This window comes from Varanus komodoensis, unplaced genomic scaffold (assembly GCF_004798865.1).
Source record: "Varanus komodoensis strain SLA01 unplaced genomic scaffold, ASM479886v1 scaffold22, whole genome shotgun sequence".
Lineage (NCBI taxonomy): Eukaryota > Metazoa > Chordata > Lepidosauria > Squamata > Varanidae > Varanus > Varanus komodoensis.
Genome location: NW_025335606.1, coordinates 19,092,304 through 19,115,147, shown reverse-complemented (window position 1 = coordinate 19,115,147; position 22,844 = coordinate 19,092,304). Strand labels below are relative to the sequence as shown.

General features: G+C 43.5%; 1 protein-coding gene across 3 annotated transcripts in view; it reads left to right on the top strand.

Moving 5' to 3' along the window:
- COLGALT1 (collagen beta(1-O)galactosyltransferase 1) overlaps positions 1–8,853 on the top strand; it is a 37,815-nt gene extending 28,962 nt beyond the window's left edge. For 2 of the 3 annotated variants that reach the window (XM_044431201.1, XM_044431203.1), the window contains exons 11-12: positions 8–214; positions 1,706–8,853. In XM_044431201.1, coding sequence (XP_044287136.1) covers positions 8–214; positions 1,706–1,973 — 475 coding nt within the window. In that variant the 3' untranslated portion in view covers positions 1,974–8,853. The remainder of the gene's footprint in view (positions 1–7; positions 215–1,705) is intronic. The other variant, XM_044431202.1, reaches the window with a different exon arrangement.
- The last annotated feature ends 13,991 nt before the right edge of the window (positions 8,854–22,844 follow it).

Sequence of the window (22,844 nt, the reverse complement as noted above, 5' to 3'; positions counted from 1 at the left end):
CCTGTAGCTACATTGGCCGGAAGCGCATGCAGGTGGAGCATTCAGAGAAAGCTGTGCCCCACGTCCGCAACCTGGTAGAAGCTGACTACTCCTACTGGACTCTGGCCTACATTATCTCCCTACAGGGTGCCCAGAAGCTCCTGGGGGCTGAGCCTCTCTCCAAGATGTTGCCCGTAGATGAGTTCCTGCCTGTCATGTTCAATAAACACCCTGTGTAAGGCTGGCCTTCATTACTCTTGAGAGGGAAGGAGGAAAGGGACCTTGTGACAGCAGCTGCTAAGAGGGCTTGCACCATTGGCCTGAGATGTGGCTTCTTAAACAAAGGACCTGGGAAGAGATCTTTGCTGCTCTCTTCCATCAGGTTGCAGTTGTAGGCTGATCTCATTTGCAGGGAAGTGTGGAGGTGCAGCTTGGTGGACTTTGCTGTCCAGAAGGCCATGCGTGCAAGCAACCACTTCCATCCATTTCTAAGCAAATCTAGTGTCAAGGCCTAATGTGTTCAAGTGCACGTCTGCTTTCATTTGAGCCTTGATCTCCTCCGCAGGTGCTGTTGTTACAGCAATTTGGCTATTTTATTCTGCTTTGCCCCCAGTGTGCATTACTCACTAGGGAAATCATGGCTGTCCTCTCATTCCTGCCCTTGTATGATTCCAAATCAGTGGGTTTTTCTTTCTTCTCTGGCTACACAGCCTGTCTGCTACCAAGGGTCATGGTTAGTTGCAGCAGATTTCCCTTCGTGTTTGAAGAATTAGAAATCAGTAATGTAGAATCTTGTATCACTTCTGACTAAGTGGCCCTAAGTGTGGGGTATTTTCTCAACCATAACAGTTTAGAATTGCAAGAATTTACCCTTTTCAGGTGCATGAAACCTGCTCAGAGAATTCTAGATTCTCTTATAGGAAAATAGAAATGTAATTTTCTCTCTTACCCACTGAGAAAACATCCCCTTTAAAGCAGTTGTGGGGGATGTGTGGCCCTCCAAATGTTATCAGACTACAGTTCCCATCAGCCTAGCCAACAGAGCCAGTGGCAAGGGGTGTTTGTAGTTGCAGTTCAACAAAATCTGGAAGGCCACATTGCCTCCACTACTGTGTTATAGGCAAGATTTGCATCAGCACAAGCTATTGCTATACAGCAGTTTTCCCCAATTTTGTGCCTTCTAGACATGTTTGAACTGCAACACCAAGAATTCCCAGTGGATAGGAATTCTGGGAGTTGAGGTCCAAATGCCTCTGAAGGCCACCAGGTAAGGGAAGGCTGCTGTACAGGAACTCATAAATCCCACTTCCTTAATGTGGTCCATTCCAGATGCTTTGGACTGCAATTCCCTCCCCATTCTTGTGCTGGCTGGGGCTGATGGACGTTGTCCAAAAGTTCTGCAGATTATCATGTTGGGAAAGGCTGTCTGAAAGAGAAAGATATCTAAATTTGGGGGTGGGGAGAATGTATTCCTCATTTAAATGAATGTATAGCTATTGAAATTGACTTTTCTCCTTGTTAGTTTCATCTAACAAGTCCATGCAAAACAGAATTTAAATATAAAGACAAATACCTTGAGGCCCAGGAGATCAAGCCATGGCTTCCCCCAATGGATCTTGAGAATCATGGTTGTGTCCAATTAAATTTTAACTAATTTACATGATGTGGCACAGATCTTTCCTGAGAAGCAGCTCTTTTCATGTGGCATTTGTTTCCCTGCCCACAGTTCTGAGTACATGGAGCACTTTGAGAACCGGAACTTACTGGCCTTCTCAGTAGAGCCCCTGCTGGTCTACCCAACGCACTACACAGGCGACGATGGCTACATCAGTGACACAGAGACCTCTGTGGTGTGGAACAATGAGAATATCAAGACTGACTGGGACCGGGCCAAGTCCCAGAAGATGAAGGAGCAGCAAGAGCTGAGTAATGAGGCCAAGAACACTGATGTGCTCCAGTCGCCTCTCGACAGCACAGCCCGTGATGAGCTTTGACCCAACTCGCGCGCAGATGGAGGGACTGGGGGAGCAAAATGGCATGCAGGAGGGCTTTTCTCTTCCTCAGGGTTTATGGGTTGGTTACCTCAGAGGTTAGCTGCAGGGGGTTCACTGTACACCATGTCTTCGATCGCAACCTTGTGCCAGTGCATGAAGGCTACCCCCACTTCTGGCCTGGGGGAGCCTGCTAAGGGAAGTTGTGGGCTTGCTTCGTTCTGCCATCCTCCATCACTCCCGTTCTCTTCTCTTTTGGGAAAGTGGTGCAGGTCACACCTTACCATATGCATTTGTGTAAGAGAAGTTTTATTCTCTGAATAATCGGTACTCAGCAGGGAGCCCTGTATCCTCTGGGAGGAGCGGGTGGTGATTCAGTCCCTGAGTAAGGGGCTGAGGAATGGCGCAGGGCAGCAGGCTGCAGCACTGCAAAGCTCTGTGTCAGACTAAACCATCCCTCTTGGTGTATGATTGAGGCCTTTTTGGTTATTTTTATATAAATATTTTTAACAATGACAGCTTCCTATCTCCTTTCTGAGGAATCCGGGTTTTTCTCTTCTTTGAGCCTCGGCAGTGTTGAGGTTGTGGTTTGATTGCAGAAAGACTAAATGTTCCAGTTTCCCTTAGGCCGGTAAACTGTCCCCCCCGCCCCCCGTCTCTTGCCTTGCCTCGCCTTGTAAGGAAAAGTCAGCAGCCTTGTGTATTGTATTGCTAGTCATTGATGTGTGGCGGGACATCTGCCCAACAAGGAAAACGGCTGGAATTCTATTTCCCATTCCACATCATGACAAGCTAATGTCTTCAACTGGTGGGTTGGGACTTCAATTTATGTTGCACCTGCAATAGCACCTCCACCATGCTTTGCCTTACCAGTCTATTTATTAGTGAAAAGAAAGAGATGCAAGAAAGAAAGGTGGGAGTAAGAGAAGGAGAGTTTAAAAATTTTTAGAAGCATCTTGTATTGCCTGTTAGGGTGTCAGATTTGAAAAGCCTGAAGGTTCTGAAAACATTTAAAAGAAGTTTATAGACTTCTGAAATATGGTGAAGTCACCATCACCAACTTTGATTCATATTTTCAGTTCAAGTTTAATGTTACCTTACTGAATGTTTAAATAAATGAAGCAATAATCTTTAGGTCACTGGGAGTAGTAAGGAGAGGTTTCGTTCCACAGTTGAGAGGAGGGAAAGAGACCTAAGGATGCAAGCCTGTGCTGGAATGTTTGAGAGGAGAGTACGTGTGCCTTTTCACACATGCTGGAAGACAATGATGGCATGATATTCACCATAGATTGGACTACTGAGGACAGTTGGTAGAAATGCCAGAGAATGTAGAAATGTGCCTGCTTTTGCCAGCAAGCATCGCCCAGCTGTATCAGGGCATGGCATGTGTCTGTGTATAAGAAAAAATCTTGAGATTGCTGTGTCCATTTTTGCCACAAATGGTGCCCAAACTGTGTGCGAGACATCACTGCTGGGTGCATAGGAGTGCAGCTGGATGAGCTAGGACATGGGCAGGTTGAATATGACATTCTTCTTTGTGATCTCTGTGCATCACACATATGGGCTCTGTGCTTGCATGGAGGCTGTTGTCAGATAGAGAGAGATTCTCTAGCTAGACATTTTGGGGAGAGCTCCACCCACCTTCTCCAATACTATATAAAGGTGGCGCTCCCACCATTTTCTCCAGTTTGTTTTCAACTGCAGCCTTGGGTGCCTCAAATGTGTTCTTACCCTAGCTCTCCTCATGATCTAGAACCTTCCTTTTACCTCAGAAACCTTATCTTTTTCTCACTTTCACCATTTCTAAACCTCTACTTATCAAATCGTATAATTTTTTTGACATCTCATTTATCCATTTTACTTCATGGCTTACTTGTACTGTTAACTACTCTCAACTGTCATTCTAACCCCCCTTCCCCCCATCTTTACTCACCAATGGCATTCACAGGTGTGTTTTGAAAGTGTGTACGCTGAGGCACTAAGATGACCTCAACAGATAGGCATTTGCTTTGTCTTTTCTGCCTTGAAGAAGTCCACAGGGTAGACTCTTGGCTGCACTGTCAAGCTCTGACCAAGGAGGCAAGAAGGAATCAAGCCAGGTGTCTGTGTCACGAAATGTGGAAGAGAATCTTTCAGGCCACATTTACAGTCACAGCAGACTCTTCTGCTTCACTGGCAGTTCCAAGTGCTGAGCAGGTGAAATCCACACCAAAGGCCACTGAAAAATGACACCAAAAGAGGCCCAAATAGGGCCCCAAAATGGCAACTGATGGAGGATCAGAAATTTCAGGAAAAAAAGTCAGTTGAAAAGCCTATGAAGAAGGCTTGTTGCCATTCCCTCACACTGGACCAATCACAAGTCTGCTCTGGGGCACTTGCAGTGGAATTGGCACTGCCTACATCACCAGTCCCACCAGCTGTGCCAATGGGACCATCCTCCAGATAGAGACTCTGACTGGAGCATGATACTCTTTCCTCCTCATAGGGTGAGATAAGAGATTCACCCCCATCAGCTCTGCAATGCTTTCCCCATCCAATGCAGGAACGGCGATACTTTCCCCAACCAGTGTGAGAACCACACTCCAGACCAACCTTTGAAACAGTCTTGCCTGTTATCTCCAGAGACTCATGCCATCAATCCAGTACGACCCCTGTGCTGACTTGGAGAGGAGCCACTGGATGCCACCAACAACTCCATATGAACAGTGCTTCTGGGAACTGAGAACAATTGTATGGGCAGCTTCAGGGCTCCTCCTGCTGGACAAATGCCAGAATAACAGCCCTGGTAGTTGCAGGATTGATCCCAGACTGTGCAGCAGCTGCCAGGGACTTCATAAATGCCACCTGGGAGGCCTGGGGGGAATAACTATTTATGAAGTGTCTCTTCCCTCCAGAAGCTGCCTTAACACTAGCCTCCAGTGTGTTGAAGCTCTGTGGCATCTGGATCCTGTCTGTTCCTGCTCCTGTTCCTGTTCCGAAGATAGCCCTGCCCTTAAGCAATCTTCTTGGTTCCTGATCTCTGGCTTGTTTTGACTACACTTTGCTGTCTGAATTATGCTTTGTTTGCTTCCCTGTTTGCTCCTGGTAGGTTTGTTCTGGATTTCTACTTGGATTTGACTGGTGACTGGACTTAGCCATATAGCTTATTGACTTTTATCTGGGTCCTGATGCCTCTGATTAGCTTCCTGCTGCCCATGCCCCCAACTCTGACAAACCACCATACAAGACATCAATGTCCACATCACTGGAGGATGTGATAACACAAGGTCTGGAGTCCCCTTCTGAAGACTTGGGTAGATTCTCTGAGCTGGTCCTCTGGATGGCGGTATTTCTTGCATTGGAGACCCAGCAACTGGCTAAACCACCAATTGACCTCATATATGATGTCATTTTGATGGAGGACTTTGTTCCACTCACCTTTCCGTTTGTCCTAATCCTTCTTAACACTATGAAGGACTCGTGGAAGGCAACAGCTCAACGATGCCCCATGTTACTTAGAGAGTCTATACTGAGTCCAGGACATCCTCTTTCTTCTGCATCATCCTCAACCCAACTTGATGGTTATGGAGTCAGTGCAAGGACTCTCTCAGTGAGAACATTCAGTCTCTGTGGACATAGGACAATGATTAGACTCAAGAGCCAGAGGAATATACGTGGTGATGGGGCTCAGGCTCGGGCTGTGCATCTCGAACCAAGAAGCTACAGTACCATGTGTTCCTGTGGGAAAAGATGGGGACTGTAGCACTAAGTATCTCCCTCAACAACAGTGGGAACTGGCTAGAGTCCTCCAATCTGAAGCTCTGAGACTGTCCAAGCAACAAATAAATGCCACACAGCACCACTTGGAGTGTGATTCAAGAGTGCTGGTTGGTGCTGTGGCAATCTGTTGCCTTGCTTGGCTCAGAGCATTCACTCTCCCACAGGACACATGGGCACCACATTAAATTCGAATCCCTTCCATCACTGGGAACAGTGCAGACTACCCCCCCCCCCTCGCATCAGCCACCCTAAAAAAAGTAGCTATGTTTCGAGCAAAGGGAGCAATTTGATCTGTCTCACCTTCCGATCATTGGGGATTCTACTCCTGGTAATTTACTGTCCTTAAAAAGAATGTTGGCCTACATCCCATCTTAGACCTTAGAACCAGAGAGACCATACAGACTGCATCCTAGTGACACCTAGTGAACCACAACAGACTTGGTTCACATCCACCAAGTTCTCACCTTCCTGCATGACCTCATGTCAAAAGCTTAAAACCATCTTTGATCAGGATATACTTAGCAGCAATATCCTCCTTCCATAGGATGGTCAAAGAGTACAGTTTTCTCACACCTTCTTGCCAGATGGTTCCTGAAGGGACTACAAAATATCTCCATTCCATCCTGATCAATCATGCTGGAATGAAGCCTTTCAATAGTTCTGCAAGCACTAACAAAGCCACCATTCGAACCCTTGGCTACTGTGGACATCCACCTGGTATCCTGGAAAGTGGCATTCCTTGTGGCTATTGTATCTGCATGCAGAGCTAGTGAATTATGCACCCTTTGGATCAACCTTCCATTCCTGACTTTCACAGGGATAAAGCAGTGCTCTGAATGGACCACTCCTTCCTTCCCGAGGTAGTCTCCTCATTCCATCAGAATCAAGATATAATTCTAGCAGCTTTTTTTCTGGCACCATCCAGACTGATAGAAACAGCACTACACACATTGGATGTTCACAGAGCCTTATCTTTCTATTGTTTACACGGAACCAATCTGCAAAACAAAAGGACTGTTTCATATGCAGAAAAGTTGAAGGAAAATTCAATAACGCTGCAAAGACTAGCTCACTGGATAGCAGAGACCATCAAACTAGCCTACTAAATAGCTGGGCTGGAACTCCCACAACAACCAAAAGCCCATTCAACCGGAGCAGTGGCAACATCTCCAGCTTTAAACACTGGCATGATAGTGGAGGACTTAAGCAAAGCAGTGACATGGTCCAATCCATCTACATGTGTCTGGCATTACTGACTCAATATTTGAGTGAGACACAGCTGTTCTTTTGGATGGGTGATTTTGTCAGCAGTTCTTTGATGACAACACTGCCCCACCTCCATTCCCAGGTAAGCTCACTAATCACCCATATGTATGATACACAGAGACCACAAAGAAGAAAGCAAGGTTACTTCCCTGTAACAAATGTTCTCTGAGTGGTTATCTATGTATTCATGCAACTTGTACATCAGCCCCTCCTCAGTGTCGCATGCAGTACAAAACACCTTAACATCCATGCTCTAGTTCCCAGACCCAGATGATGGTCCCACAAGAACTGGAGAAAATGGCAGGAGCTGTGCCTTTATCTAAAGTCAGGGAAGGGAGATTGGGCTTCCACCAAAAGGCCTAGCCAGGGAATCTCTTTCTATCTTGACAACAAGCCCCACACAGGTGCTGAGCCCATATGTGTGAATGCACAGATGACCACATGAAGAATGTTGGTTACAGGTAAACATCCTTACTTTCTCATGCTGATCTGTAATGGAAGATCACCATCCACAGACCTCTTCCGTCGCCAGTTTTTCTTGACTCATTCATCCTGCTAGCGGATGTCATATCAGGACAGTGAGGTTCTGCCCCCAGATCTGTGTGTGCAGTCATTCACAAAATGCAGATGAGTCAGGTTCCGAGCTACATCTCTCTGCTTACACTGCTTGTGCCTTTCCTGCATAACCCCATATAGTGGAAACTGCATTCTTTCACTTGTCCCCTTTCCCCTTCTGGTTGTGAAGGATTTGAAAGGAGATAGATCTTCTTATCCCTCTGGACAGGAAGATTTTATCTTGCACTCCCCCATTTTAGAAGCATTTATTCCTTAGCACATGGGCTGGCACATGCTTGGGTATTATATGCATGGACCTGTTTGGAACAGCCTTGGGTTAAATTTCTTTGAGTGATTGTACTTTCATCATCAGAAGAAGCAGCTGGCTATGACTTGAGCAGCTTTAAGTCAATAGCTAGAGACAGCTTTGGTGTTACTATGTAGTTTTGCTACAGTACTGCTTTGTAATTAAGAGGGTGTACATTTGCAAGGACACTTCCTTTGAAAAATAAATGCTACAACAGAATGGGGCATTGGCAGTGACCAACTAGAAAAGGATGTTCACTGATACTACAGGTCATTTTGGTAGGGCAGCCTGTCTACTAATTGCACTCATGTCCCTGTTGTATGGATCCTCTGCTCCATGAACTGTCAGGGCACAATACACCAGCATGTTCTGCACAAACTCTTGTGCAATTCTCATTCATTTCAAGAGGGCCTGTACAGTTAAATACATGTGGTACATTCCAATCTTAATTTCTCATAAAACATCAAAGGGACTAGGGACTAGTTAATCACAACTGCAAAGCTCAAACTGATTTGATAATGGGTGTCCTTGGGCTGAGCAGAGACTTTAACCTAGTTTCCATAAGGACAACAGTAGTCGGAGGTGACCAACCTTCGGGCCATGCCCATGCACTCCCTGCAGTTATCTGTGCAGCTAGTTATGAAAATTACCTTTCAATGCAGGGGAGGAGAGGGTTAAGTTTTGAATCTATGTGATGGTTGGGCACCAATTTCTTAATAAAAGGATTCTAAATGGCTCAAACCATGGAAGCAGGAAAACAAAAGGCCAAATTTGTTCAACTTTAATCATTCTGTATACTGATGTTTCTAAAGGGATGTCTCATATTTCAAGTAAAAAAACCTTGAAAGATGAGAACCAAAATAAATGCATTTGTTTCTTCTTCTGTGGCCATGAAAGTGATATGCAAATTTTGTTAATGTACTTCAAATGCTCCTGTATGTTCTTCCATTTCTTCTTTTTTCAGCAATCAAATACACTACAGTTGTCTGGCTGTCAGGTCTTGTCTGGCTGTCTGCCTTTTCTGCATAGGAACAGATTTTGCTGGTCATTACAATGCTATATTGGCTCTCCTGGAAAACCCCTATAACTATGTTTAGTACCAAGTCTTACAAACCTCCAAGGGCCAAATGGTGGACTTCTGTGGGTTGAAGGTTTTTCATCCTTGCATTATACAGTAAATATTATGCTAGCGTAATGGCATAAGTAGAAGCAGCAGTAAGATGTGGCAGTGGGGAGTGCTCCTGTTCAAATCAGCCAGTCAGACCCCCCTCCAGAATACTCCATTCTCCTGCCTACCTAGTTCTCTGCCCTCTTCAATCCCTACCCCACTATTTGAAGCAGTCAGCCTTCTTTTGCCACTTTTTCTACTTCTGCAAACCTTGGCGGTTCCCTTGTGCTTGCTGCTACCTCTTCTGCATGGTTGGTTCTCTGTTGACTATGTAAGGACCAGCTCTTGAATAACTGAATTCATCATTAGTATATATGGTATTATGGTTGCTCATATGCATGTATCTAGTGGATTTTTTCCATCATTCCATTGTATTTCCATTGGACCTAGAGATTTTAAATGTGTTTTGAGATCCTTTGGCAGCTAACTGGAGGGTCTTCAGAGAGATCAGGCATGGTAGACAAATGGTCCTTCCAGGAACATTAGTGTTAAAAGATCTGGGGCACAGCCTCATGTGATAGAAATTTGCATACACTTATATTTATATTCAAATTGAAAAAAATATTTACTAGGATGTATTTAAATTGTATAGACAGCAAAGCCAACTAATTTCCCATCCAAATCAATCAAAATCAAATGAACTCTTCAATTAATTTGCACCCCACCTAAAATTATGATGAGTTCTCTCCCCAGCAACAATCCCTTCCTTTCCTGAAAATAAACCCAGCAGGGCAATTAGATTTCCATTAAACCATCAAAGCTCTGAAAAGTAGATCCACGGCTTGGGTCCCATAGGTGCAGGCCTAGCAAGGGCCCTGAGCCTTTAAATTTACTTTGCCCACCAGCACAAATATTCTACTGCAATGTACTGCCATAGGAGAGTGTTAAGATGTATGGAAGTATAAGTTCATCCAGGGCACCAGAGAAGTTGTGTCCAAGGTGAATAGAGAATTTCTCTGCAGCAATGACTGGGAACTTGTGGCACTCCAGATACTGAGCTCTGAATTCCACCAGGCCCTGCCAGCATGAGAATTGTTATTGCCAAACAATATCTGGAAGGCCTGAAATAGGACTTTAAGTACCAGTTTTGACAAAGCTGGTACATCATGTAGAGTTCTAGGGGCTGGTGTCTCTCTGTCTGCATTTGATGCTCCAATTATCTATCATCCAGAGAAGCTTACTTCTGTTTCTTGTTAGTTTTATTGATAACAGATGATAATAATTTCCTGGCTTGGGCTATTCCTCTTGTATTTGAGCTTGGCGGGAAACCTAACTAAACACCTAGTTTCCCAGAATTGTTTGCAAGTGTTTCCTCATAACAGATTGCCCAAGCCCCAATTCAAATGATACACCTTTCAAATTTCCCATACCATGTGGCACATTTCCCATCTGATTTCAGTTGTTCACAAATCTTAACTGAACTGCACTTTCCCAAAATGACTGTACAGACCCCAGCAGATAATGGAGAAAACATCTATTAGCCTGGTCTTTGCACACTTCTCCACTCAGCACAGTTCTTGAACATTCAGTTCTTCTTTGTGGTCTCTGTGCATCACATACCGTATTTTTCGCTCTATAAGACGCACCTGACCATAAGACGCACCTAGTTTTTAGAGGAGGAAAACAAGAAAAAAAATATTCTGAATCAAATAGTTTACTAAACTATTTAATAAACTATAACAGAATATAACAGAATACAGTAATACCACATTTCAACCTTGTAAAGTGAACAGCAGTCAACAGTGGCATTAAGAACCATCATCACTGTCATTAACAAAAGAGAGACTTTAAAGTTCGAGTACTCTTCTAGTTTTTGTTGAACCCACAGAAATCATTGTTAGAGTCAGAATTTATGAAGCTCTGTTGCTCACAATCACTGGCATCACTTTCTTAGTGGAATTATTGAAGGGATCCACAATCTACACCAGTTATACAAGAGCTGCTGCAGACAATTCAATAACAAATCTAAAAAAGCCATTAATGTCCATGCTGCCCTACTAGTAAATAATAGAATAAAACTTCTGACAAAAAATGAGATATTGTACAGTAAATCAAACACACAGTGGACTAAGTAGCCTTTGAAGAATAAACTTCATACACGAAGGTAATGCTGTTCAAATATCCACTGATCCTAAAAAAAAATGTGTCTGATCAACTAACAGATAACTGATCCATGGAAAGCTTCCTGATAATCACAGGCACATTCCCCATCACTTCCCCATGGGCTTCATTAAAAGACGGGTTGCCATTTGAAATACACACTGACCTGTGATTAACAGCTCTCACCTGCGCCAGGGGAGGGAGGCGGAGTAGGGCGCGCCAAGCACATGCCGGCCAGGTGGTGCCACGTTGGGCCGGCAGCGTGCCGACAGTGGTCTTCCGGGCGGCTTAGTGGCGGCGGCAGGTCTTCCCAGGCAGTAGGGGTGAGCAGTTCCCAGGCAGTGGGGGTGAGCAGTCTGTCTCTCCATGCGGCCAGTGGGTTAAAGGCCGCGGCTCCTCCGCACGCCTGCCCCTGAGCAGCACAGCTTTCACCTGCACTGGAGGGGGGGTGCAGAGCAGGGCATGCCGAGCATGTGCCAGCCAGGTGGTGCCACGTGGTGCAGGCAGCCAGCAGCATCCCGGGTGTTGGGCACACACACATTCGCTCTATAAGATGCACAGACATTTCCCCTTTTGAGGGGGGAAAAGTACATCTTATAGAGCGAAAAATATGGTATATGGGTGCTGTGCCTGTGCAGTGCCTATGGCCAAGAAGATTTTCCTACCATAGCATTTTTGGTGGAGTGAACTTCATTAAAACCAGAAAAAATCAAATGGTTTCTCTGCAAGTTATGTTGCCATTACTTCAAAAAGGGGACTGGTTCACGTCTCTGGATTTCCCTCCCCACTTGCCCTGCCACCGCCATTGGAATGTAGCCCTTGAGAGCATCTCCAGTCTGGCCCTTGGACTTAAAGAGGTTCCCTACCCCTGCACTAAAGCCATCCCCCCCCCCCCCCCCACAAGCCTCCCCATTCTGCTAAGGGATAAGTTACACAGCAGTGGCATGAGCAAGTTATTCATGAGGCAGATGCCAGAGCACCTGTCAAGGCATCAACCCAGTGGGAACCCACTTCAGAAGTCTGTTTGTCACCCATCCATAACTGCAACTGATGCTTTTTAACACGCCCATACATTACCTGGAATTAGCAGTGAGGTACCCAAATTTGTTGCTGGAACCAAATTATTTAGGATGGTTTAGAGCAAAGAGCCAGATATTTAGGGTGCAAGGTTGGATTTGGCCCTGGTCCTAGAAGATCCCTACCCCTGTGACAGATACCCCTGTGTATTTTACTTATTTACTTATTTATTTATTTAGCGGACTTCTATGCCGCCCCATTCGCCGAAGCCTCGGGGCGGCTCACAATCATAATTGTGTACATCTGCTCCAACAATGAACATTCAGGTTACTATAGTTCTTTGTCCCCAAACATTTTGGATTGGTGACTCTGATGTTCAGGTACACAGTATTGATAAGCAACAATTATAAGCTTCTGTATAACTGAAGTGCCTGATTCTGCCTAATATTGGAAGCTAAGCAGGGTTGGGCCTGGTTGAAATCTGGATGGGTGATTTAAATGCTGTGAACCACCCAGAGAGCTTCAGTACGGGCAGTATAGAAATGTAGTATAATAATAACTTCAAGTCCCTTTCCCTGCTTTCCCTTCCCATGGATCTTTATCTTAGAACCAACATGGACTACTTGGCATGATCTACTTGAAATAAACTGGTGGTTGCAAAAGCAGTGATGTTAAAGGAGCCACTCATCTACCCCACCCCCAGGAAAAGAGGAAATTCATCACCCCAAAGGAGAAGAAAAGAGGATGCAGTTTTGCATAAACTTTGCATATAGAATTGCTATTATTTAAATCAAATATAATTTCTCATAGTAGAGAAGGCTATGACCTGTATATGCTCAGAAAAATTTTACACCAGACTGTATGTGTAAAAAATCTGTTATACAACTGAAATCATTTCTACTCCTGCTTTTCCATGACATAACCCCTAAGTGGCACTGTGGTATAGCAGAATAGCACAAATACACAAGAGGAAATAAAAAATGAAAGAAAGTAGTATATTTTCTTTGCTCTTAAAAAGACCCAACAACTAAATACCCAATGTGTTAGGACTAAGAAGGGAAACAGAGGTCTCATCATCCAAAAAAAATCTGTAAGCAATTATGAGTCAGAAATTATGTTGGCGTTATAGATACCGCATGTGCAAAATGGCTCTTTATCTCTAAACTGGTCTTGGACTGGACAAGATCTCAGATGGCGGATACTTTCCAGAAAAGGTCCTGTCCTTGGACAACCCTTCAAATAGAGGACAAACCTCTACAAACTTGACTCATGGCCACACTGCTTATAGCTGACAGAAATAGATGCTGGTGAGGCTTGTGATGCTCCCATTTCCTCAGATTGATTGCTTCGCCAAAGCAGTTGGTCTTCCATGGTCCATTTACCATCTCTCAATAGCGAGTCTACTGCATTTGACCTCCCTATCTGGCTGGTGAAGGACTCCAGAGTGGCCCTTCCTGAAGCCCTGCCCTGCAAGAGAAGGGAGAGGGGACAACAAGCAGCTCCCAGCAGAGCCACAGCCTTGAAAAGCAATCCTGAAGGCCATACCTCAGTCAGCTTTGCTTCCTGCCCTTGCAAGTCATCTTTTCTTAATTGGGAAAGGCAAGGATGGATCAGAGCTGGCACCTTGGAGACATGCTTGAGGAGGTAGAGACTTCACCTGCAGCCCCCCATCCTGATTTCACAGCAGTGGCTGCTGACTTCAAGTCAATGGGCAGTGTCTCCAGGTTTCAGTTTGAACTTCAAGGGAACTATCCATGCAGCCAAACTTATTAAGGGTTTGGCATTGTGGATAGTTCCTTAAAAGTTCAGAATGACACCTAGAGTGAGTATACTGCCTACTGAATGTAGAGCCCCCAGCCCCCAGTGGGGGTGAGAAAAACAGACTCCAGCCTGTGAATGGGATCTAGGCAAGCAAGCCAGGGCTATGTCCCTACAGTGGGCATGGCCCCACATACTTTGGGATATGCCCCACCTCCTGCTGACATGGGGTACCCAATCCTGATCCAAGGGTAGAAAGCAGGACCATCTTCAGAATGTATATCTTTATTTATAACCTTTCTATATTGTCTAATAGTCAAAAGCTTTCTGGATGGTTCATGTTATAATCACTTTCTGTCAGGAAGAGAAAAATATTCCAGGCATGCAGAGAGTTCTTTTTAAATCTTTATTGCAATGAAGGGAACAGAAAGGAATGGTTTCCTTCCCATTTTTCTGTTCACCTGAGCACATGTTCACACACCCCTTTTGAACCCTGCTCCCGGCCACTTGTTCCCTCCTCCTTTCCCCTAATTGGCTAATAGGGTACTGAGAGTTACATTCTTTCCACCCGCCTACTCCGCGCTGCCCCAACACCAGCCCTTCTTCCCAATCCAGCCCTGCCCCTGGTGGGCTACAATAGGCTCATTTCGTTCTGCTCAGCTTGTCAATAAACAATCAGGAAGTATTTGGCCCTCCTGCCTATGTGCCTGTTTCTCCTTACCTTGTGCTATCTGATTTTGGCCCCTCCCCTCCTTTGGGCTAGGTAATTTTCTTTGTTACCCTTTTAAATCTCTTCACTCCCTTGTTTCAAATCATCCTTTCACACCTATCAGTTCACAACAATTAAAACCAGAAAATACAGCATGATCAAACATTCTAGTAAATAACAATAAGGTTTACCAGTAGCACCATAACACAAAGACTAAATTATGTTCCTGAACGTCTTCTATGTGATTAAAAAACACCAACTTGTCACAGGCTTAGAATGTAAATCAAGAGATTCCCAACTGCACCTTAGCTACAAGACATGTCATCCAAAATATTTGGGAAGGAACATTATGTACAATTTGGGTTCCTAGGATTAAACACAGTTGCCATACCAGAGAAACTTCTCAAACGGATGTGATGAAGTTGGAGAATGGGAAGGGCCTTTAGGAAGAAAAGGCTAACTCTTGGAAATAAATTTGCATTCAGTTTGTCATGGATGACCATCTTGCTGCCCCTAAGAACGATCATATAATGCTATGGCATTCCATTGTAGTTGTTTAATGCTAGCTTTTAATTTTTCATCCTGCATCATGTTCAGAAAACTGCCTGTGGCAGGCCTGTACCCCAAATCCTGGCCTGGGTATCTGGCTCCCAAAACATGTAGGCCTTGCTTAACATGAGTGAACTCTGGTTGTCTTGTTTATTTTTAATTAAACTATAGATTCTTAGTAATCAACCCCTGCCCCCAGCTTAAGGCTTTCCCACCCAGGGAAGCCCTCTTTGCACAATAGATGGGTCAATGAACAAACATTGTGCTCATCTCTTTATCAGTTCTACCAATGCCCTTCTGCCCTCACCTGAAAGACAGAACTTGATGAGCTTATGCTTTGTTGGCTCCCTGCCCCTCATTGCTTCCCAACACCTGTGTCAACAATCCATGTCCCTGCTGCCCCATCTCTCAATGTAATCATCTCTCCCCATTGCTGTCTGATTGCCATATGCATGCTTTGCTGTACATATGTAACCTATACAAGCTAGCCTTTTCCCATGTGCTCTTGTTTGGCCTGACACTGACGGTGCTCCACTAACCTGTCTGTTCCAGCTGATTGGGGTTGACCGAGCAGGCTTGTTCCCTGCAATGCAGTCAAAGTGACTTGTTGCTAAAGAACTTGGGAGGGCTAGTTTTTTGCACAAATAAAACCTCTGTGTAAGTAAACCTGAAACTGGTGTATTCCTTTCTTGGCATCACAAGAACCTCTTGCCTCCAGCCAGGGCAATTCACTACCCAGTTCCCATAAACTGGTAAAGCATCACTGAAATAAAGTGTTTGCAGACCAGAACTGCATGGATATAAATGGGTGTGTAGTTGCCTGCAGTTATCTCTAAGAAACCAGTTCTCCTAGGAGCCCAGTAACTAACAAAACAGATTGCATCACACAATTAGTAAAATGAAGTTCCACAAATATGATTTATTTGATGGAAGGTAATAAAACAAAACAAGATGTGTCATATGTAGGGGAAAAAAATCTGCAACAGATCTAAGGACAAGTTTATGTGATCAGATATCTGTGATGCTTAACTGGGGAGGGGGAGAGAGAGAGAGAGACTGTTGCAAAACATTGCAACTCACATGCACATAGTGATTCAGATTTACACCTGGTCATTTTGGAACCCTGCTTGTGGCCTAATGGCTGATATAAAAACATCTAGTGACTCAGTCCATATTGCCTTAATTGGAGGACAATGCATATGTTTTATTCATTCAATATTATTATTTATGTATTAGATTTCTAACCTGCCCCATTAGCCATACGGCTCCCTGGACAGGTTACAACAACAGTGTTTTAGACCATTCATATCTCTGTTTTCTTATCCTCCCTAGGAATCTTCATTTCCCAGCATTCCAAACAGTTGCTCTGGACATCCATTTAACTTCCCAGCTACTGAGAAAGGTGGAAGTTGACATTTTGAAATTAGTCAGTCAGTTGATCTGTCTAATATAGTCTAACTTAAGATTCACCAACTTAACAGTGGATCTGGAGCCTCCTTTTTGGTTTGCTACTCAATACCTCCCTTTACAGTATTTTCATACAGCAATGAGCATCCTTAACAGATTCCTCCACCCAGAGACACAGAGCTGAAAACAACCACCAAAATTATTTTATAAATGCTTTATTCCTTCAGGAAAAAATTGTCAAAGTTATGCTTACTCTTGAACATTTTAGAACCTATAAATGCCTTTGTATTGTATTCAGAGTTTTTGGGTCTTTTGAATCACACCCCCATAAGCTACCTTGGAAAGGGTCTCTCTCTCTCTCTCTCTCTCTCTCTCTCTCTTTCTCTCTCTCTCTCTCTCTCTCTCTCTCTCTCTCTCTCTCTCTCTCTCTCTCTCTCTCTCTCATTGAAAGCCATGAAATAATGTGGCTTTTGTCATTCATGACTGACCACTACACTCATAAAGTGGGAATCCTAAGGCAAAATTACAACTAGGCCATGAATATCAAGAAATCCACCTAAATGTACAGGATCTTAAGGTGTATCTTTACAACCAAATGAATTGCTTTTCTGAGATCTTCCAGAAAAAAAGTAGAACAATGCAGAAAGGGGTTATTTTATGTTACAATCTTTCCATGTTCCCTAGCAATAGCAAGATAGGAAACTTTAAGCATATTTTAAACACACATTGAAGATAGAAAATCCTGTAAAAACAGAAGATTTATAGAAGACCTTGACACAGATGAAGACTATAAACCAAAATTACTCCCAAAACTTCACTATTAATTCAGAGAAGATTTTTATGGTGGATCTTTTTTGTTGTTATAGGTCAGAAAATAAACTTCTGTCTAAAGGTAGGAACATTTGTCCTATATGTGAGAGAGCATGGCCTGGCCCAAATGAATGCTAATTAAAGCATCTGAAAGAAGATGCAGGTTAAAGGAGTAGTTCCACTGTGATAACAAAACTCAACATTTTGAACCCTCTCTCATAATTTTTGCTACTAAAAAATCTGGATACCAAACTCAAACAGAAATCTAGTATTTTCCCATTTTAAAAAAAATCATCAATGCATAGTCATAAAACCAGCTGAGAAGAGCATCTGCTGTAATGAAGACTGAACTTTATATTTGAGAAGTCTGGGAGAATTAAATGGCGGCACTGCATACAAGCTCCTCAATTTTGTAGCTTGCCTAAATTTATAAATTAGCAACATTTTCACATGTAAATGTACTGCACAGAAGAGCTGCACATTAGGACACGAACCCCATTCAGGCAACACATGGGTTGAGAACAAACATAAAGTTGTGTATGGTAATTTACATATGCTCTAAAGTCTGTACTTGTGTGTTTAAATTGCAGTGCTTTATTGGTGTTTTGCTCCTGTCAATGCAAGCTGCCCTGACAGCCTTTGGCTAAAAGGCATGGCATATAAATGCAATAAATGAATAATAATCAATAAAGAAACTTCTCTCTTAAGATCAGTCCTATTTCTAAAAAGGCTGTGTAGAGGGCAGCGGGGGTGGGGGGGAATCAGATTTCTGGAAAAATGCTCAAGAAGAAAGATGCAAGGGTAAGGCAGCAGGAGATGAAGCACAGGTGGGCAAAAAGCCAGCTAAGCCAGGGTGACCAGAGATCAACAGACCTCTGCACCTTTCTTTCAGTGCAGGTACAATTTGGGGCCTCAGACCAGAGCCTGCCTGTGCTATTTATAACGCTGATACACAAATCAATAGGTGTAACTTTCATTGGTAAAATCATGCAATCATTGACACATAGCTAGACCAGAGAAAAACCCTCTTTTCTAGAAATCAGCATGCGTGCATCCTTGAAATGTAGCTGACACTGACCAGGCATCAGTCCAAAGAAAGCTACTTGTCCCTCGACAAATAAGAGCAACTCAAGCAAAGGGCAATCCACACCAGTCCACCCCCCGTCCTTCTCTTCTATGTAATAGCACCCCTCACCCCCACACCTCACACTTCAGAGCATCTTCTTTAGTAGGCAAGTGGGAAAGATCACACCACAGCAACTTTTTACTTCTGTAACCTATTGGAAAGTGTTAACTATGTTACACGTAACCCTCTAATGAGCAAGGGTATAAAAGGGCCAACTGAGGACTGCTCAGGTGTGCCATCTGGAACAATTTGTGGGTAGCCAGTTATTTCTGAGAATAAATCCTTTAAAAGAAAACCTTTCCGTGTTGTGTATTTTGGCCATACACACACCAGGACACGGACCTTTTGGTCAACAACTTCAAGGTGTAAATAGCAGTGCAGCAGGTATGGCCCCATCATATGCTGATCTAATTAAGGGAAAACTTTAAGATTTATCAGCATATGTTCTAATGAATTAAGAAACTTCGATGTTTAGCTTTAAATACATTTTGAAATTACTTTGTTAGTCTATCTACAGCTCTTTCTCCCTCTACAGCCTGGCATGCACACTATGGGTGCAAAAGAACTTGGTTCTGGCCAAAAGATGGAAGTCAGCAATTTGCCTAGCTCAATGGACCACATTGGAAATAATTGGCAATTACAAAACTCCACAGGAAAAATCCTCTATAGGGGATCTTTGGATTCAGCTTCACAACACAGGTTTCCCATGTCCACAAACATGGAAACCACCCCGGTTATTGGGTTAGTAGCCAGAAGGCTTTCACGACTTTCCCTACAGAAGGACAGGGCATTGTATATGTTGCCCCCAACCTCTGAATTACTGCAGAACTCCCCAAGGGCACTTGCCCAAACTGCATAGAGGTAGTTCAAACATTGGTGGTAGAAGACATTGCCAAAGCGGGGTAGCCTATTCATTTCTCTCATGCCATTCTTTCACCAGTTGGGGTTTTCTGAAATCACTATGACATTAGAGTGCTAGCCTCTGCATTCTCTGCATTTCTAGTGAAACAGCTGATGCCATTTCAGACTTGCAATGAAGTTAGCTCAACTTCAGCAACTTGCCATACAAAGATGCTAGACAGTGCATTGCTAGCAAGCCAGGGCAGGGTTTGCAACACTTGTAGAAGACAAAACTGTTTGTTTAAATATCTCATTCAAAAGCTCAATGCTTTACAACCTGCTTTAAATTCCATTCTGGTAAAAGTGGCTTGGAAGGATTGTTGTTTTGGTTCTCCAACTGAAGGTGGCTACAAAAACTTGAAACTTTACATTTTCTTTCTTTCTTTCTTTCTTTGTGCTTTTCCTCCTTATTTTGCTTGCTGTTGCTGACAGAGCGTATCAACAATTATTCATTCTACTATTTCTCAGACTTGCACATGGTAGGCATGTCATGAGCAGGGCCAGCTGGGGCTGGGGGTCAGACTAGATGACCCAGGAGACACCTGGGTTTCTATGCTTCTATGTTTCAAATGGCCCTCACCTGCACAAGCAGTCTGCACCTTCAAGGCAAAGCTGCAAAGGCTTAGTAACCTACCGCCCTAATCAAGAGGACTCTATCTTTTAATAAGAAGATTCCTTTGAAGGGGGGGAACTGTTGCCAATTGCAGCACCCCAAAACACCCCAAAAGTAATTGGGCAGATGAAGGCCCCAAAGTAGTTGGCCAGAGGAAGGCCACATAGTAAAAAAAAACCAGTTATGCTGTCCCAGAAGGGAGGGTGGATAAGAACAAAATGAACTTTGTGTAACCCACAGCTAATACGCTAGCCTGACCTTGAATACAGTAATCAAAGGGATAGTGGAAACTGGTTCTAGCCACCATGAAAGTTGCAAATGTGGAGGGAGTAAGAACATGGCAAGCCTGTGTGAATCTCGAGCAGATAAGAAATAAACATGGGAAATGTCTGGTCCTTGACAGAAGAAAGAACTCTTTCTCCAGCATACATTGATGTATCAATACATTAGTTGTGTATTAGGTGACCTAATTTGTTACCTAGGGTATAAAATGCATGTACTGGGGTGCAACTTTCGAGACACTGCTTTGGGCTGAATGTCCCCTTTTGTCTCCCTTGATTCTATAGTGCACTAGAATAAAGCTGGTTTTGGCTCTAAGTCTCATCTCAGGCTCCTTTTGACTCAGGTCTGGGGTCCACCCATGTTTGCCCTAGCTGTTGACTGACTGAGTTTGGTAACATCTCTGTAAGCATTTGAATAGCCCAGTATTAAATAGGTTCATTGGCTGCAATCCTAAACATGCCTCATGAAGCAGTGAACCCACAGGAACCTCCTTCTGAGTCGACACATGTAGGATCAGGCTGTTAGTCTTGGAAATAGGTCCTAGTTTTGTAGCAAAAAAATGAGTCAAACTTGGGTGGGAATTTTAATATAGGTTAGGATTACAGCATCAGAGCGTAAGAGATTTATTGTTTAAGGCTGGAGAGAGGGGGAGAGAGGGAGATTTGCTTGGATAAATACTATAGATAATTGGGAGGAATTATAATGTTGGCTACACTAATTTTGAGTAGCAGACAGGATCCCTTCCTCCACTCATTAAAAAAATCAGCAGATACAACTGGAGGATTGTAAAGAAAGCACAATAAATGTTTTAGATTCAAACCTCACATCTTAGCTTCTGTTCTCCCTATAGCTATTGTACTGTCCATTTACATATCAGCAATTAAAATGTTTGCACAAATGCTCTTTACGGGCTGCCCATTAAGCCAGAGGTTCTTTGGGTGGCCTGCTTTAACAAACAAATTAAAGTAGGCACTGTTGCAATAAGGATAAAACAACATGCAGAGGCAAAATGCACCCATTGGTCCAAAAAGGTGACTTTCAAAACAGAGAACAAGAAGAGCACAATTCTCTAGCATAGAATAGTTAAAAACACAAAGCAGAGAAGTAAAAATATCACAGAAATAAAACAGCATTAAACCTCCATAAAAATTATTCTGGTTTTATAATTCGGGAGAAGGGGGAATAATTGTTTCCTTAAAAATTCTATACAAATAAATAAAATAAATTAAACATTAACTTACATATTACATATTTGTATACATATATAAATTTCAATGGGGTAAATTTTTGCCTCCTGTTGGAAGGATCCCAAAGTAGACATCTTTGGAACATTCAACAGCTGGGAGGGGGCCATGGCTGGAAATGCCCTTTCATGTGTGGCCATGAAATGGTGTGGCTCGTTTAGCAGGTTACTGAGCTGATGACCTCAGAATGCAAATTGATACATGTTGGAAGAAGCAACTCTTCAGATAGTCTATTGCACTTGGTCTTCAACAGGGGAGGTTAGGCCTTACTACTAGAGCATGACATCCTAAGGCGGATTGACAGCCAGTGTGGTACAGTGTTCAAGGGCACTGGGCTAGGACTCAAATGATCTGGGTTCTAGTCCCTGCTCAGCTGTGGAGTCCTCTAGATGATTTTGGGCTGATTGCAGACTCTCAGGCCAAACACTGGGCTGCTGTTGTGAGGATAAGACTGAGAGGAGGAGGAAGATGCATCCCTCCTTGAGTTCCTTGAAAAGCAAAAAGGCAGGATATAAATATAATATTTTTTATTAAGTCCCTTTGTAGAAATATATGGCAAAAAACCTCCAAGGCATTTTGGATTAAAGGTAGGAGTCCTACCGCAGTCTCTCCCAAGCTGGTACCCTTCTGATGACTGGGGCTGCAATTCCTAGCATTTCTTCTGATGATTAACCTTGTTGACTGGAGCTGATGGGATGGAAACTGAAGGGTATGAGCTTGAGGAATGGTGGCCTAGCAGCCTAATATGTTTGATATGTGCTGATAGATCTATGATTATGTATATATGGTATGTCTATGACTGGGAGCATGCCTAATACATGCAGCCTGGGACCAAGATTTAGCATATGTGTATAATGACATCTTCATGGTGGCTCTTTGAGTGCTACAGTATTCAATGCACAACAGTGGCAAGGAACAGGAAGAATAAGCTGAGAATCTCTACCAGTTCAAATGCCTGTTTGCCAAAAGCCGTGTAATGTCGTTTAGTCAACCAATATTTTCTCAGCCTCAGACTTCCCATCTTCGGTGTGGGGATAATACTAGTCCACCTCATGGGTCTATAGTCCACCTCATAGTACTTGCAATAATATTTTGAAGCACTCTGAATATTGGACAGCTGCCACGGAAATATTAAGCAGCTTGTATGCTGCATGCACATGTGTATAGTGTGGAGGATCACTTTGTGTGCATCCTGCCTCAAGTATCGAGGCTGAGTTACAGTTTATTCTGTGTATCTGTAACAGTGTAGTTAACTTGTGGCCTGTAAGCAAGCCTTCCCCAGTTTTCCTCAATGTGATGCCCTC